This window comes from Zea mays, chromosome 10 (genome assembly GCF_902167145.1).
Source record: "Zea mays cultivar B73 chromosome 10, Zm-B73-REFERENCE-NAM-5.0, whole genome shotgun sequence".
NCBI classification, from domain to species: domain Eukaryota; kingdom Viridiplantae; phylum Streptophyta; class Magnoliopsida; order Poales; family Poaceae; genus Zea; species Zea mays.
The window spans coordinates 69,044,691-69,060,135 of NC_050105.1; the positions used below are offsets into that span (position 1 = coordinate 69,044,691).

Consider the following 15,445-nt stretch of genomic DNA (forward strand, 5'->3'; position numbering starts at 1 on the left):
AATGGGTAACATGACTTGTGGGTAAAGATGTGCAACCTCTACAGAGTGTAAAATTAGTATATCAGTCGTGCTCACGGTCAAGAGCGACTCAGGACTCTCGCATGATTAATTTATGGAACTAAACTTAATCTGTCATATGCATTGCATCGCGGGTGTTATTATCAATTGTGATCTCTTATTTAATTGGGTTGGTATCTACTTATACTTAGTAACTGCTAATAAAATTTTGACCAACTCTAAAAGCAATGCTCAGCTTTAACCATCTCCTTTGGTAAGCCTTACACTTCACATGAGCTCCCACCTTTGGTGAGTTCATGCACATTATTCTCCACAACTTGTTGAGCGATGAACGCATGTGAGCTCACCCTTGCTGTACTCACATCCCCCCAGGTCAAGGACAAGTACCACACGATGAGGCGCATGAAGGATGCTGTGATGGGTTCCTGAGTGGTCTAGGTCGTCGTCTCCCAGTCAACTTTGGTTGCTGGATCTTTGTCTTCGTATGATGTAATTATTTAACTATTTTGTACAAAACTCCGCTATATATTAAAGATGTGACATTCATTTCTATTGCTGATTTACTTTGATTATCCTTATCCTTTCACTTCTAAAGGCAAAAGTGGATTTCACACTTTAAAATCATGTACATAAAGTGAACTTTAGGAATAGGAGACCTAATCTTAGGAACAAAAAAAACTATTTTATTTTTGTAGGTATCTATATGCTTGAGTGTTTGTTCTTATGATAATTGTTTGATTTGGTTCTTTGATTGAGTGTGATGAGTTATGAAGTAATGTCCATAATTGCATCTGCATACTTAGGCATAAAAATATGTTTATAAGATAACTAAACAACCTAAAATATCCCTCATTAAAATATCTAGCCTAACAATATCCATCTCATCTTAAAAGATTCTATCCTACACTCATAAATCCATCTTATCTCAAAAGATCCTGACTTATCCTAATAAAGATTAATCTTACCCTAATAGATCTATCTAATCTAAACTAGTCTAGTCATATACAGTCTAATTTAGATCCCACCTAATCTAAATCTGATCTAATATAAAGTGAGTTATCTAACATGTTAGTTAATATTGGTGAAATAGATTAGACCCTACTTCTATAGACATGTTTTAACCTAAATTGGTGCCCTGTACTAACTTGGTCGTATACAAACAACCTGACCTACATGTTGGGTTGCATAACCTACCTAGCTCAACCTAGAAGCAAAACAATAAGACAGACTCTGCTTAAACTTATTTAACTCCTAACCACCTACTAATCTATTTTGTTTACCTACAAATCTGCCTTAACTACATGTCCTCAATTCGGATAACAATTTCAAGAACGAAGATCGAAGATGATCGACCTCATCAAATCAAGGAAGGATAAGATCCAAGCCAGATCTCCAAATGAGACAAGGCCCATCATTCGTGATGAAAACCTTTCCTTACCATAATCTTTCTTATCCCAAACTATTCTTGCCCTAACCAACCCATCTTTTATCCTACATAATTAGGTGGCTATACATATATATACCCTTGCTTTCCTAATCACCTATTGTAAAGCCCAAAATTAGTATCAGAGAAAAATAGTGATATAAATAATAAAAAATATTTATGTTAGTATTTTGGGAATTTTTCTTTGAAACCTTTGGAGATTCATTAATTCCCTTCCTTTTTATAATCAGATAATGGTATTAAATTAAGTAAGGTATTAAATTAAGTAACCAATAAATAAGTAAAGAAATATGCACCCCATGCTAAAGTTTTGGTGTAATACATTTTATGTGAATAAAGGAATCATAACTTAGACTTGACCTCAAATTATAAATGAAAATATAAAACAAAAAATGAGAAAAGAAATTTGTAATTTATTGCTATAATTAAATAATGGGAAGGAGAATAAATAATAATATAAAATAGTAGGATTTATATTCACATTTGAATTATATTTTAGATTGAACATCTAAAATTTAAAACAGAAATTAGAATTTGGTTTGAATATTTGAAATCTGAAATAGAATAGAAAAAGGAAAAGAAAAGAGAAAAGGACAAAAGCTTCAGCTGGGCCGAATTCCCTCCCCTCGGCCCATTACCTCGCGCCATGCCCGCGCCGCTCGTCCCTATGCATACTAATGCGAACGCGGATGCAGATGGAGATGCAGATGGAATTCAGTGCCTGGAAATCGGTATGTACTAGTGGATAGCGATTCATCCAGCAATAAAATTTGCAGTTGAATGCTGCACTGAAACAACATCTTGAGCAAATATAATCTATCAAGAATGTACAGAATCAGAGACAAACTGAGTCTAGGCCTAAGTAAACCTTTCAGAGGTATCATACATGGATCTTCATGCTGAAGCATGCCTTGCTGTCACAAAGTGGATCTGAACAGGAGCTCCAGATTTCTCTCGAGCAATCATACTGCAAATGGTCCATAATCTGAAATAATCCAAGCAATCATCGGTCCTGTTATCGCAGAATTAATGCGCGCAAGACATGACTATCGAGTGCTGGTGGACCAAAGATCAAACCAGCATTCATCTTTGGAAGAAATTCTGATGCTTGGTGATGCCAATATGACTCATGCACCATCATTAGATAAATACAAATAACAGGTTCTGTGCATGTGAACCCAAGGGTTGAATGGGACATGGTCCTCTCCTGCATTGAGCTAACCTGTGACTGGGATGCAAAGATCCAATAGCAGCTCCATATGGTCCCGAGCAATCCTCGCGCATTGGATTATTGTGGAAAAGAATATCTTTCTCTCTCTTCCCATGACTATATGATGGCTCATCAGGTAGCAAAACAACCATCTGCTCCAGATGGTATTGACGGACATTCTTTGGAACATATGAATCTGACAAAGGAATGACAATTCAAACCCATATGGCCATATGCAGACACATCAGGCCAAAATTACAAGGGTCACTGTTCCTTTCACAGATCAGCGACAGCTGTGCGCAAGCATCCATGCGCAAACGACCGTTAGGCACCATCTGGAGTATCCTTACAATGTTGAAAACCTGGGTGACATGGTACTACACCAGACGCTAAACATCAAACCTATGGAATTTCTCGGATATACAAGGGAACAAACACGTCCTAAAGATGTAGCACGAGCTCCACTTGATACAGATGCCCATCAAACCTCATGCCCAAGGCTTCTGAAGGGTGTACAAGGCCATCAACCATTCCACCAAAAATATACACACAGCAACCAGAAGCATCTACACATGCCCCATGGAAGGATCGGTAGTTTGGGCACTGACCATCAATTCTTAGTTTCTTCCACATCTTTCTGGTCATTTTCTTGGAACCTGACTCGTATTGAAGTAGAGCTGGTGTATCCAAGATCCAAAAGTCATCCTTTCGTCGCCTTTGTGAGTCCTCCCCGCCATACACAAGGACCTTGCCACCCAACACAAGTATCGCTGAATGCCCAACCCGTGGAAAAGGAAGCTCACCAAGAGCACTAGACAAGCCATACTTTAGCTCCTTCCATTTGGGGTATTGATCACTGATATCAAACAGCCAGACATCATTAAGAACCTCAAATTCCGATCCTCTACCACCAAATAATACCATGCATGTGCTGCCAATCCAAGTTAAAGAGTGGCCAGAACGAGGTTGAGGCAAAGGCCATGTGTTGCCTATTTGGTGCCAGCTGCCAGACTGAAGGCCATTTGAGAGATCAAGAAGCCATGTATCACCAAGCCGGCTTCCATAGAGCCCTATCCCACCATGAATGACAATAAACTTGTCATCCACACAGCAGGCTGCATGAGCTCCACGTGGAGGTGGTGCAAGCCGACCTACCTCCAGCAATCTCCATGAGATCCGTGGCCTTCGAGGCTCTTCACAGATGATTTGACCAGTCCATGTATCATTCAAACGCTGTCCCTGATCTGTGATTCCACCAAACAAGACTAATGTGTCACCAACTAGAAGGCAAGAATGACTGAAACGACCACCTGGAGTGCCGGATGCTAATTGCTGCCAGCTAAGTATAGGGGGCGGCCTATTTCCAGCTCCACTTCCAGCATAAGCCACCCAAGTATCATCAAGATGGTGACCTAACTAGAGCAATAGAGAAAATCAGAAAACTAGTTAGAAATCAAAGACTGGGATAAAATCAAATCAATTAAATCTTCATAATTGTAGCGAAATCATATAATCACAGTATGCAATCATCTTTTCACATAGAAAGAGGAAGAATTTTTTTTAAAAAAAGGCAATCATCTCCAATAACTACATATAGAAAGTGTTATGCTTTGGCACCATGTGTCAGGTGTCGCAGCCCTGGGACAGAACATATACATTAAGCAGAGCATAAAGTCTTACATCTGGACCATTATCAGTTATCAGGGAGAGGAAGCACTGACAGCATGGATGGAAGGAGATAAGAGCATTGAAAGTACAAGCTGGAACATAGGTAAGAGTATCAGAAAACAAATAGACTAATTTCACTTTCTCTTCTCCTCAAGGACATGATACCTGGCCCTTTATGGGGATGGATCGAAGGACTCTAATCTCAAGAGACAGTTCTTTATCTCCAATCAAAAAAGGAAGCCAGACTCAATTATAGGTCTGAATACCCTGTGAAAGAACTGATCACAACTAGACAATATAATTATATAACTCATGTTCTTATACATCATGGATTTATCGCCATTTGTTATGAGAATCCTATATGTGCACTCCCATTACAACATAGACAACATGGGCAGTGGAACAATGTCAACATTTTTTCCTGGTGAAGCCATTGCATAATTGTGTTGGCCCCTTAGTCAACTATAGTGGCATAGTAAGCACAGCATCATGCTAGCTGTCCCTCCTTCAACTTGCTTTCAGATTCATGTCTAATCAGTGAGATATTTTTCTTTCAAATCTAAGAGGGATTCCTTCCAAATCTTGAATGTTGGAATACAAGTGAATTGACTATCTCTCCCTATCAGCTTAAACTTTTAGGTTGAAATAGTTGGTGCATGCAACTTAACATGATATCAAAGCCAGATGTATCGAGTTCGAATCCTGGTTAGCAATTAAATAAAATAATTGTTACTCGCTCCTATTTCACGTCTGAGGCCTGGGGGCCTCCACGTGAGGGGGAGGTTGAACTGGTCGTTGCCATGGAACGAACGGTATTTAATGGAGATGGCAGCCCTTGATTTTGCATGAATATGTCAGTGGTTCCCATAACTCCACAAGACCACAACAGTCCAAAACTTGATGAAGAATACTCATCATCATAGCACTTAGATCATAACTGGTCTCTTGCACAATCCACATCGCATGCATAGTGTCCAATATTTGTGAGCAGTTAACATCTTCTTTTTAGAAAAAGCCATGGTGTTAGATACAAAATGACGTGAAACGTTCTCATCATGGTTACTCCTGTGCAAACGGTAAATAAAATGATTTGAAAGAGCAGCAGGGGTAGCATGTGATAGGCTGAAAGTTCAGCTGAAGTGCATGGACAAGCAACACATGTGACCAACAACAACAGAGAAATGCAGTTGTAGTGGTACGCACATGCAGATGGGAAGGGTTTGGATCTAGGCAGCTAAGTTCAGGGTTAGTATTGGCTTTGCGCCAATATTATATCTAGGGAGAATAATTGTTCCTTGATGTCTCCAGAGCTAAGTGATGTTAACTCTAAGATGAGTAGATTGCTGTCACCAGATCAGGGATTCAGACACCTTTTAGACCACAATACTAACTTACAGACACTATTCATGGATAAGAAGGCTCTTCTTTCATGCTGGTTACAAAGGTCTGCATTGATTCTCAGAATAAAATATAGTTCTATTTAGATGATTGTATTCTTTGTCTTTTGTTTCTTCCTCGAATACATAGATGATCATATTCAAACCATAAACCAACGAAAACAAACAAGTCAGGAGTTCAGGAGGACAGATGTGGTGCTCACAGATAAGTATAAAGAGCAACAAAAATCTAACGGAATAACCAATGTAAATAAGTAGAAGCTCAAAAAATAATAGTAATAGTAACAGTAACAGTAATTGTAATAGTACTAGTAATAGTAATAATAAGTTAATAACAACAATTAACAATAATAATAATGATAAAGATAATGATAATAACATACAAGACCACATAAACACAAACAGCACATCAATGGTGAAAATACAGCTACAATCTGAAGAGAACCAAAAGCAATCATTTCAGGCAATGCATATATGTACTGTGCTCCTTGACTTTTTAACGTAAATGGCAGGAACTCTGCTCCTTAACTAACCTTTCTTGGAGAGGATATTCAGGGTGTGGTTTCAGTAGGGTGCTTGCTGAATATCTTTATCTCTGGGACCCACTTGGCCAAATCTGCCTATGAGGGTTTCTTGCAAGGATCGATTCAATTTCGGCCTTGGGAATGTATTTGGAAATCATGGGCACTTGGAAAGTACTGTTTCTTCATCTGATTGGTAGCACAAGCAATGTTGAACGGCTGACAGCATTGCCAAGCAAGGCCTAGCACATCTAGAACGTCGCCTTCTCACTGGGTGTGTCTGGCTTCCAAGTGTTATCACCTTCTCCTAGAAAAGTGTCCTTTGATGAATGGTGGTGCTCTACTGATCTGTCAGTGAAGGCATAAAGGATTTGCTACAGCAAGGTCTCAATTCTCTCATTTTTAGGGGCTTGGACTTTTGGATACATCAGAATCACTGTGTGTTTGTTGGTGTTCCCCAAACATGGTGGGTGCCTTACTACTTGTAGAAGAAGAGGAGGTGCAGCTTTGGGGCATGCTTGAGTGTGAGAGATCTCGCTGTTGAGTGTCCTTGCACCTAGTGGTTAGGTTCTGTTGTGTCATGGTCATGATGCTATTGAATGCATCTTGAGAACTAAAAGGGTGTGAGTGTGTGTGCTTTGGAGTTTCAACTCATTTTTCTCTTCTTTAATATAAATATATGGAGCTATCCCACATGTTCAAGAAAAAAATACTTGTACTCCATTACGAATACTGAATACTGATCTTGGATATTCATACAATTTATGTATCACATCAAACAGTCCAAATTAGATTTACACTTAGACTTCTAAATTAATTAAAATAATCAGGTTAAGCATATTAGCATAATATCCAAATCATCAGAAATTCCTTCAAGTCTAACATTCATGTGGCCTTAACATCAAAGATAAACTAATAATACACAAAAAGGGAAACGGGATTAAAAGGGTGGAACTTTTAACTGCAAAGAATATAACTACTGGAAATTATCTGGTTTTTTTCTCTTGCTTGCTTTGAAACTCACAAAGTATTCATCCTTTTTGGAGATTAAATAGTTTATTAGATAACCAATGTACCACTCAAACAAAGCACTCTGAAGGAAAGCAACTACCTTGATTTGCATGAAAATAATTCCAGCTAATGAACCATTTGGATTTGGTCCATAGAATTTCATTCGAACTTGAAATGAAATCCTAAATTTCCAAGGATTTCCTCCTACAATCATGATGTAAGTCTTCCTGAAGTTATGTCCGATGTGCTACATTACCAGCACATACCATGGTATGTTACAGTCAGGATACATGAGATATTAGAAGGCTCTCTAAACAACTTGCAAGCCCGTCATAACTAACAAAACCATACAAGCTTCATAATCGATAAAACAAAGTGTTTTAAAATGAAATTATAAGTAAATCTGAGAACTAAGGCTACTCCCAAAGTCCCAACGGGTTTTGACATCCACATTTGTTAGATGCCATGTAGGATGTTTTGCTTATGTGGCAAAGAAATAATTAATAGAGAGAGAATGAAGTTGTAACACTTTGGTGTTATAGCTTTTGCTGGACACCTAACAATCCAGAATTAATTTCGATCATATGGACCCACTTTCACAGACATAACATAGTATTGGATACAGTAACTTGGTATCATACATTGCAGAAGTTTCTTAAGAATTTAATACTCTTCTTATGGTGTGGCAGTTTTGGATATCAAGTAAGATACCATGGATTGGGACTAGCCTAAGCATTCTAGTGTCTTTTGAACAACAACCCTGTTGTTTTCTTAAACAGACATAAACAAAACAAACAAATCAAAGCATGAACCAGACACCTGCAACAGCAACATAAATTCTGCATATAATCTGCAAACTGTAAGCAACTTATCACCCCACCAAGTCTACTGAAGTAGTCGGCCATAGGGATCGAATTTCCCCTCGTGAATCGATTCATAGAGAAGTCAACGCACAAAACAATAATCTTTTTAACCTTAGTGAACCAAATTACTACGTAGCAAGAAGGACGTGGTGAAACAATTTGGTTGTAATTACCTCCCTCGCAGCCGCCGCCGAAGAGCACGAGCCAGCCGGCGACGAGGTTAAGTGAGTGCGACGCGCGGGGCCGCGGTGAGGCGCCCCTGGCGGGGACGCGTCGCGCGGACAGCGCGCCGAGCCTGGCGACCTCGGCGTAGACCCTCCGCCACGGCGCCTGAAGGCCGCCGCCGCGGTCGCGCCGGCGCTCGGCGAGCGCAGCGGTGGCGCGGGAGCCCCAGTCGCGGCAGCACAGCGCCTCCCAGAGCGCGTCCGAGGAGGCCCAGGCCCGGAAAACGCGGCAGGTGGCGGCGAAGGACAGCACGGCCTCGGGCGGGAGCAGACGGAGGACGGACAAGACCTGGTCGTAGCCCAGCTGCACAATAGGCGGCGACGACGACGACGACGCCGTCCCCGCCTCGTCCTCCTCCATGCGCTCACCGCCGCCGCATCCCATCGCCGGCCATGGTTGTTGCCATTTTTGCGCCCTTGCCCTCCCCCTCCCACCTACGGCAACATGCTTGATGCCTTCTTGTTCCTGGTTGACTCCTCTAGGAGGTCGCCACGGCTGCTTTGTTTCTTAGGCGGTTGGATCCTGTGACGAGCGGGTTCGATGCTAGTCTTCCCTACTTGGTTTGGATGCCATGGATGATCCTGGAACGTCAAAAAGGAAGGCGAGTGGAGGGAGCGGCTGATGTGTCGGGGACACTGGAGCCGTGGGAGCTCGAACAAGCAGGCAGCTCAGAGGAGGCGAGTGGCGGGGAGAGTGTGGTAATGCTGCGGGCTTGTGCTTGTGGTGGTGGGTTGGTGGGCTGGTGGCGATGGTCACCTGCGAAAAAAACGTATTTTAAATTTTAAAAATAAAAAACGATTATTTTTAAATGTAACTCGTCGTCTTTGTCAGACCAGGGTTCATCGTCCCGTTTTCAAAATATTTTGCGCTCAACGCCGGAAACGAAATTGTTTTCAAAATTAAATTTCTTTCTGAAAACCTGGTTCATCGTCCAAAAACCGTTATTGTATTTTTCAAAATTAAAATCCTGGTTTTCGTTTTTCTCGCTGAAAACCGCCGTTCTCGATCGGTTTTTGGTTATATCTTGCCGAGAACCGCCGCTTAACGGTCTAGGTTCGGATCCACGGGTCTAGAATAAATTAAATTTATTTTAATACTAAAATATGAATTTTTGAATAAAAATATATTTTGGACTTACCAAAATATCTAGTTTTTTATACATTTTTTTCTAGATTTTTATGATTTTTAAAATTTAAAAAATTTAAACGGAATTCTTGAAATTTGCCACCGGCCGCTGTACGACGAGAACGAGAAAAAATACCGAATTTCGTCGGTTACCGCTCGAGATTTCTAACCATGGTTAGATTGATGCGCACCTGAAGCGGTTTGACATGATATTATTATGGTGGTGGCACGTCAGCAGATTGCTAATGGGTGACATGGTTGTTTCTATCGCTGTCACTTTATGTGACGTTGTAGATGACAACAACGAGTAGTCCTTAGGCGTAAACCTGCAAACACAATTTCTGAACGGTTAGATTATGATCTAACTATAAATACAACCATAAGTTGTTAGGATTTTTTTAATAAATCTACACGAGCTGATGGTGAAAAGGTTTAAATGTTAAATATGACATATGGTTAGATCTTGATCTAACGGACAAAAAGGCTCATTTAGACACTACACCTAAGAACTACTTGCACAATAGTTGTTATCCCGGATATAGACACGTTTTGGTTTTTGTGATCTATTTGTTTATAGACTAACCACGCCACAATTTATCTAGGGTTAGTTGGCTAAATTAAAATTTTAATTTTAGACAAAAAATTAGGCACATTATAGTAAATACCTTGTTCCAAACCTCGATCAAGAGCTAATTTTGCATGGGATGGTAGCAGAGTCGTATAAGTGAAATTACTATCCTTACCTTAAAGGACCCCAACTTTGCCTAGGCTTAGTTGTCAAAGTATTTCTAGCGGCAGGGCCAGCACATAGTACCCATAGAGTGACGTCTAAACTAAGCAGAATTGTGGGGCTAAATCATTTTTAAAGAGTTCATGGAAGATATCAGATTCATGAAAAATGCACTATATGTAAACATGTTAAGATCAGATTCATGGTAAATGTGTTATATGTAAGCATGTTAAGATCAGATTCATGATTTTTGCCCCCTCGTAGGATATGACCAAGATGTTTGAGGTAGGCTTAGAGTAGGAAAATATATATGGGACAAGAAATCATTTGACGATCCGAGCCATCAATGTTGTATGAACTATGCATTTATTAATAAAAATACCAAAAGTTTCAAAGACAAATATTAAGATGAATCTGTCTAGGACCTAAAGTATCTATAATTCATCTACTATTATAAAAAAGATGAATTACTTGGTTGGGAAGAAAGGGTAACAGCCGAGTTATGGGTCGCTTGATGTGTGCTCTGGTTGATGAGTCTCTTCAGGATACAACAATCTTTGGTGATGTGACATCCCCCTTGTGATATGTATATGGAGTCTCTAGGAATAGTTGTGGTGTGGGTCGTCACCGAGGCACCGTCTTTTTAATAGAATCCTAAAAATCGACCTTTCGCTTCAAGGTGTGTAGGGATTTGTTAGGGGCACTCTTTGGCCGAAGGTCCTTAAACTATTAACTTATCAGTTATTACTAAGTCTGTTTAAGGTGTAACAGGGTAATAGCCGAATGACATCTTCGTTTAGAGATGGTGTGTAGTCATCACAATTGCAAAGATGAAGCTACAAGCTTCGATCCAATGGCACAAGTGCATGACGAAGAAGCCAGTAAGAGCAAGGTGAAATCCTCAAGACTTGATCAACAAGACTACAATGGGAAAAGACAACAGTGCCCTTAGTCGATTTCATAGTTCATATGTATATATCTATGGACATGATTGTAATTTTCATGAAGTTGTACCTCATGATTATAAATAGAGGAACAGTGTTATGCATAGGACATTTTTTGGGCCAGAGACGAACCGAATCGCTCTGTTTATGAAGTTGTTTTGTTCGTTTACCTTCAAATTGCTTTCTATAAAGCCAAAGGTATAACTGTAATTATTTTTGTTAATAAAGAAATGAAGAAGAATCATATTTATATGTTCGAGATGAGTTGTTTATTATTGAAAGGGAATTAGGCTTACACATTTTTCCTAATTGATTTTGGTGGTTGAATTGCCCAACACAAATATTTGGACTAACTAGTTTGCTCTAGTCTATAAGTTTTACAGGTGCCAAAGGTTCACAACAAGCCAATAAAAAGACCAAAGATGAGTTCAAATAAAGAGAGCTAAAGACATCCCAAAAGGCACCCTGGTCTGGCGCACCGGACTGTCCGGTGTGCCACCGGACAGTGTCCGGTGCACCAGGGAACTTGACGCTGAACTCGCTACCTTCGGGAAAATGGGAGGCCGCTCCACTATAATTCATCGGACTATCCGGTGAAGCACCGGACAGTGTCCGGTGTCACACCGGACTATCCGGTGTGCCAGCGGAGCAACGACTACTTCGCGCCAACGGTCGACTGCAACCGCATTCAATGCGCTACAGTGCGCGCCAGAGTCAGAGCACGCGCAGTTGGCGCACCGGACAGTCAACAGGACCTGTCCGGTGCACCACCGGACAGCCCAGAGGCCCCACCAGTCAGAGCTCCAACGATCGAACCCTAACGGCCCGCTGACGTGACTGGCGCACCGGACAGTGTCCGGTGGCGCACCAGACTATCCGGTGCGTCATGCGACAGCAGCCTCCACCAAACGGCTAGTTTGGTAGTTGTGGCTATAAATACCCCAACCACCCCACATTCAATTGCATCCAAGTTTTCCAACTTCCTACACCATACAAGAGTTATAGCATTCAATTCTAGACACATCCAAAGAGATCAAATCCTCTACCAAGTCCGGAATCGAATCACTCCAAATCAAATAGTGACTAGAGAGAGCGACATTTGTGTTCAATTGAGCTCTTGCCCTTGGATTGCTTCTTTTCTTTCTCATTATTCTTGTGATCAAACTCAATTGTAATCAAGGCAAGAGACACCAATTGTGTGGTGGTCCTTGCGGGAACTTTGTGTTCCATTTGATTGAGAAGAGAAGCTCACTCGGTCTAAGTGACCGTTTGAGAGAGGGAAAGGGTTGAAAGAGACCCGGTCTTTTTGACCACTTCAACGGGGAGTAGGTTTGCAAGAACCGAACCTCGGTAAAACAAATCCTTGTGTCACACTTCTTATTTGCTTGTGATTTGTTTTTGCCCTCTCTCTCGGACTCGTTTATATTTCTAACGCTAACCCGGCTTGTAGTTGTGCTTAAGTTTATAAATTTCAGATTCGCCCTATTCACCCCCCCTCTAGGCGACTTTAAATTGGTATCAAAACCCGGTGCTTCATTAGAGCCTAACCGCTCGAAGTAACGTCGGGAGCATCCGCCAAGAGGGAAATCGGGACCGGCGAGAAATCCGCCACAAGCCATGGGAAGGCTCCATCCGGGGAGTCCGCCAACAAGATGAAGGGATCCCCTTCACACAACAAGTCGGGGCGGAGCGGTGACAAGAAGAAGAAGATGAGGAAGGTGGTCTACTACGAGACCGACTCTTCATCGCCATCCACCTCCGGCTCCGACACGCCGTCCGTAACTTCTAAGCGCCATGAGCGCAAGAAGTTTAGTAAGATTCCCCTACGCTATCCTCGTATTTCCAAACGTACTCCATTACTTTCCGTCCCATTAGGCAAACCACCTATGTTTGATGGTGAAGATTATAATATGTGGAGTGATAAAATGAGGCATCATCTAACCTCACTCCACACTAGCATTTGGGATGTTGTTGAGATTGGAGTACAAGTACCATCACCGGGGGAGGAAGACTATGATTCGGACGAGGTCGCCCAAATCCGACACTTCAACTCCCAAGCCACCACCATACTCCTCGCCTCTCTAAGTCGAGAGGAGTATAACAAGGTGCAAGGATTAAAGAGCGTGTAGGAAACGGGTGACGCCTAAGAGGGGGGGGGGTGAATTAGGACTTCTAAAACTTTCGCTAAACTAGGCCACAAATAAATCTTTAGAGCAAAACCTATGCAAATAATCAAACTAGAATGTGCAAACTAGGTTTTGTCTAAGTGTTGCTATCTCTACCGCAAAGGCTAAGTTTCAATCTACACTAGATATGTATGCATACAAGATTGAAACTTAAATGCTTAATATAAATGCGGAAACTTAAAGAGCAAAGTAGAGAAGCAAACTCTCGGAGATGACGCCGGTATTTTTACCGAGGTATCCGGAACCACGCAAGGTCCCGACTAATCCTCGTTGGTGCCCCTACACAAAGGGAAGCCCACGCGAGGGCCAAGCACCACAGTCGAGTAACTCCGTAGAGAGCCACGGCCCTTCTCCACGCGCAAGTGGTGCTCCGCTTCCGGCTCCTCTCGGATGCTCCCCGCCGTCTCCACTATCGAGCTTCCGGCCGAAACGCCGCGGGCCTCGTTCCCTCCGGTACACGGTGGCGGCCGTGACACAAACGCGGTTGTCACGGTCTCGCAAGACTCTCGCCCCACTCGGTACAATTACAATGACTCACGCAAGAGCCGAGGGGTTGTGTGGTTTTACAAAACTCACTCAACTAACTAGGGTTCACCTAGAGCAAGCGCTAAAGCGGTCTAACTAACCTAAGCACTTCGCAAAGCACCTACGCTAATCACCGAGTGATTCTATTAACCACTTGGGTGTTTGAGCTCTTGGAAATGTGCACTATATGCCTTGGTATGTTGCTTGGGCTCCCACACTTGAGAATGGCCGGTTGGGGTGGTATTTATAGCCTCCACACCCCAAACTAGCCGTTGGACAGAAAGCAGTAGCTTTCTGTCGTCGGGTGCACCGGACAGTCCGGTGCACCACCGGACACTGCACAGTAGATGTCCGGTGCACGCCACGTCAGCCGACCGTTGGCGCCTGTAGCAGTCGACCGTTGGATCCGACCGTTGCCGTCTGCCCGTTGGCACACCGGACAGTCCGGTGCACACCGGACAGTCCGGTGCTACAGCCAGAGAGCGCCTTTCTGCGGTCTCTCTGCGCAGGCTGTCCGGTGTCTCACCGGACAGTCCGGTGCGCCACCAGGCGCTGGCTGACAGCCCTTATCTTGGATTTCTTCGCTGATTTCTTCGAGCTTCTTTGTTCTTGAGTATTGGACTCCTATGCATCTTTTTATGTCTTCTTTTGAGGTGTTGCATCCTCATTGCCTTGGTCCAATTCTCTTCGCATCCTGTGAACTACAAAACACAAACACTAGAAAACTTATTAGTTCACGGATTGTGTTGTTCATCAAACACCAAAACTCAGTTAGCCAAAAGGCCCGGGGTCCATTTTCCTTACAATCTCCCCCTTTTTGGTGATTGATGACAACACAACCAAAGCAAGCAAATAATACAAGTATTTGAGTGAAAATATGCAATCTACTTGCTAAGATGCATGATTGTCCCCACAATGTGATATTATGGACTTAAGCCTCCCCCTAACTCCATAATTCACTTACTTCCTATTTTTGAACCAAATAACCAAAACCACTTGAAAAGCTATTTGTAGATATAAAAGTTTAAATTGATGGTGTTTGGTGTTTGATATAGTTTTCATTGCTTTGGTCCCTAAATTTCTCCCCCTTTGGCATCAACCACCGAAAAGGAAGACATTAAAAGCATGTAGGAAGTGAATAAAAGCTTGCCCTCATCAAGAATTGAATCAAATGATATCACTAGAATGGTATTAAATTAAGCCATGAATGATACCAGTTGTAGGAGTCCTTAAAAGATTACTCCCCCTAAATGAGTATTTTCCTTTAGAAAGAGTTTTTCTCCCCCTTTAGAGATGAAGAAATACTCCCCTTGACAGAGATCCTCTACTTAGGAAAAAGCATGTGAAAATTAGAGGTGCAAGACATGATTTGAAAAGACTGACTTCCCTTATGCATAGGTAACAGAATATGAGTTAACTACTTATGCATTTTTAGCAACATGGAAGCATATGATATGAAATATAGTCTAATCAAATATTGGAGAAGACATGTAAATGATACTGAATGTAGTCTCAAAAGATACCAATTGAAGATCAATGGCGAGCTTGAGAGACATGAGAGTTCTTGGAGATTTTGCA

At 41.9% G+C, this 15,445-nt stretch overlaps 1 protein-coding gene across 2 annotated transcripts; it reads right to left on the minus strand.

The window, feature by feature from the left end:
- Positions 1 to 2,196: 2,196 nt before the first annotated feature.
- Positions 2,197 to 9,080, minus strand: LOC103641176 (F-box/kelch-repeat protein At1g51550). 2 transcript variants are annotated; one of them, XM_008664543.4, is made up of 2 exons: positions 8,306 to 9,080; positions 2,197 to 4,088 (listed from the first exon to the last, which is right to left on the minus strand). In XM_008664543.4, exons 1-2 carry the CDS (start codon positions 8,739 to 8,741, stop codon positions 4,072 to 4,074), a joined length of 453 nt encoding a protein of 150 aa, XP_008662765.1. In that variant the 5' UTR covers positions 8,742 to 9,080; the 3' UTR covers positions 2,197 to 4,071. The 2 variants fall into 2 exon arrangements, with proteins under 2 accessions (XP_008662765.1, XP_008662763.1); XM_008664541.4 differs by having other exon boundaries at positions 2,197 to 4,084; positions 8,306 to 9,077.
- Between the last annotated feature and the right edge of the window lie 6,365 nt (positions 9,081 to 15,445).